The sequence below is a fragment of the Octopus bimaculoides genome, chromosome 8 (genome assembly GCF_001194135.2).
Source record: "Octopus bimaculoides isolate UCB-OBI-ISO-001 chromosome 8, ASM119413v2, whole genome shotgun sequence".
In the NCBI taxonomy this organism is placed as follows: domain Eukaryota; kingdom Metazoa; phylum Mollusca; class Cephalopoda; order Octopoda; family Octopodidae; genus Octopus; species Octopus bimaculoides.
The window spans coordinates 28096278-28097783 of NC_068988.1; the positions used below are offsets into that span (position 1 = coordinate 28096278).

The window sequence follows — 1506 nt, forward strand, 5'->3', positions numbered from 1 at the left end:
ATATATATATATATATATATATATATATATATGGGAGAATATACGAAAAAACAACAACACACGAGGACAGGTGGTGTAAATAACAAAAGGATGTATTAGTATGACGCTCGGGAATACGGAAAGTCTTTGACGTTTCGAGCTACGCTCTTCAACAGAAAGAATACGGAGACAAGGAGAAAAACACGGAGAAAAAAAATTGAATAGTGTCCAGTCAACGGTCATTATATATATATATATACACACACACACACACACACACTTTTACAAGAAGAGTGGTGATAGTAATTTCAGAGTTACTGTCACAACTCATCTTGTAGAAGTTTAATATGTACTCTACTGAAAAAAAAAAAATTAATTCTTCAATTATTTTTATTTATAACTTGATATAAAAACACTAGTGGATAAAATGAGCCTAAAGAAATACTGGTATTTATAATTATTTTCAAAATACACAAAACTATCTAATTAGGTACTAAATATTAATATATTATTATATTAATAATATTACTATATATGAACTGCTAATTAATTTTATGAGAATTAGCATAGAAATAGAACCATTAATACAAAAACAGTGCTACTGCTGCTGATCATTGTCGTTATTACTACTACTACTACTATTAGCACAAAAAGAAACTGGAATAATATATTCCAGTTATGTATTTCCATAATAATACAAAAGAGAGTTGAAAATCTCTTAAAAACAGCTGCATTGCTACAAAGAATGAAACTATCAGAAGCCATTATTATACTCACCGCTGCATATCTCGTTTCAGCCCCTCTGTTAGGCGTTCTTGCAGTTTCTCCTTTTCTTTTGCACATTTTTCTAGGAATGCTATACTCTGTCGTTGTCCACTGCGGTCCTTTGGACGGCATGTTACTCCTCCACTTGGCCTCATATTGGCACTGACTGCAGTGCACTTTAAATATTCAATAGGGCTGTGAATCTAGAAAACAACACTTTTACAGGCATACTTTCCTTAACATTAGCAAGTTAAGAAGGGATGTATATATATATATATTGCCATGGGTGTGGCACTAAAAAAAAAGGGTCAGGTAACAATTCCAGGTATAAGGAACTATGTACTGAACCATTAATAGATGCTAGGCTTAGATGCCAAGTTATGATAATGTATACACATGGAAAAATTTTAAGGAGTTAAACTTATTTGTAATAAACCAACAAGCATGCAACTGTGAGTTGCTTAGAATTTATGAACTCTCAAGACAAGAAAAAAGTAAAAATCTAGTGAAAGGTCTCCAAGAGTTGGAAATGCTATAAATATTCCAGTACCTGTTTATTTTAGATATCAACTGAATTAAATACAGTGCATAGTTTACTCTCAGAAAACATAGGTTTCTTTCCTTGTTGTTGACTGTCCTAGAAATATCTAAGTAAATATTTATGTCAACTGCCAATTCTGAAGAAAGTGTTTTTTCATGATCTGTAATAAAAAGAAAATAAACATAGATAGAAAGATAGAGAGAGAGAGAGAAAAGTAGATC

At 31.4% G+C, this 1506-nt stretch overlaps 1 protein-coding gene across 1 annotated transcript in view; it reads right to left on the reverse strand.

Annotated features, from left to right (window-relative positions):
- The window catches only part of LOC106871350 (BTB/POZ domain-containing protein 8), a 29772-nt gene that overhangs the window by 26307 nt on the left and 1959 nt on the right, over window positions 1–1506 (reverse strand). Inside the window, exons 2-3 of the mRNA XM_052970008.1 lie at window positions 1295–1445; window positions 757–947 (exon numbers count right to left, since the gene is read on the reverse strand). Of these exons, the coding sequence (XP_052825968.1) occupies window positions 757–899 (143 nt within the window). The 5' untranslated portion in view covers window positions 900–947; window positions 1295–1445. The remainder of the gene's footprint in view (window positions 1–756; window positions 948–1294; window positions 1446–1506) is intronic.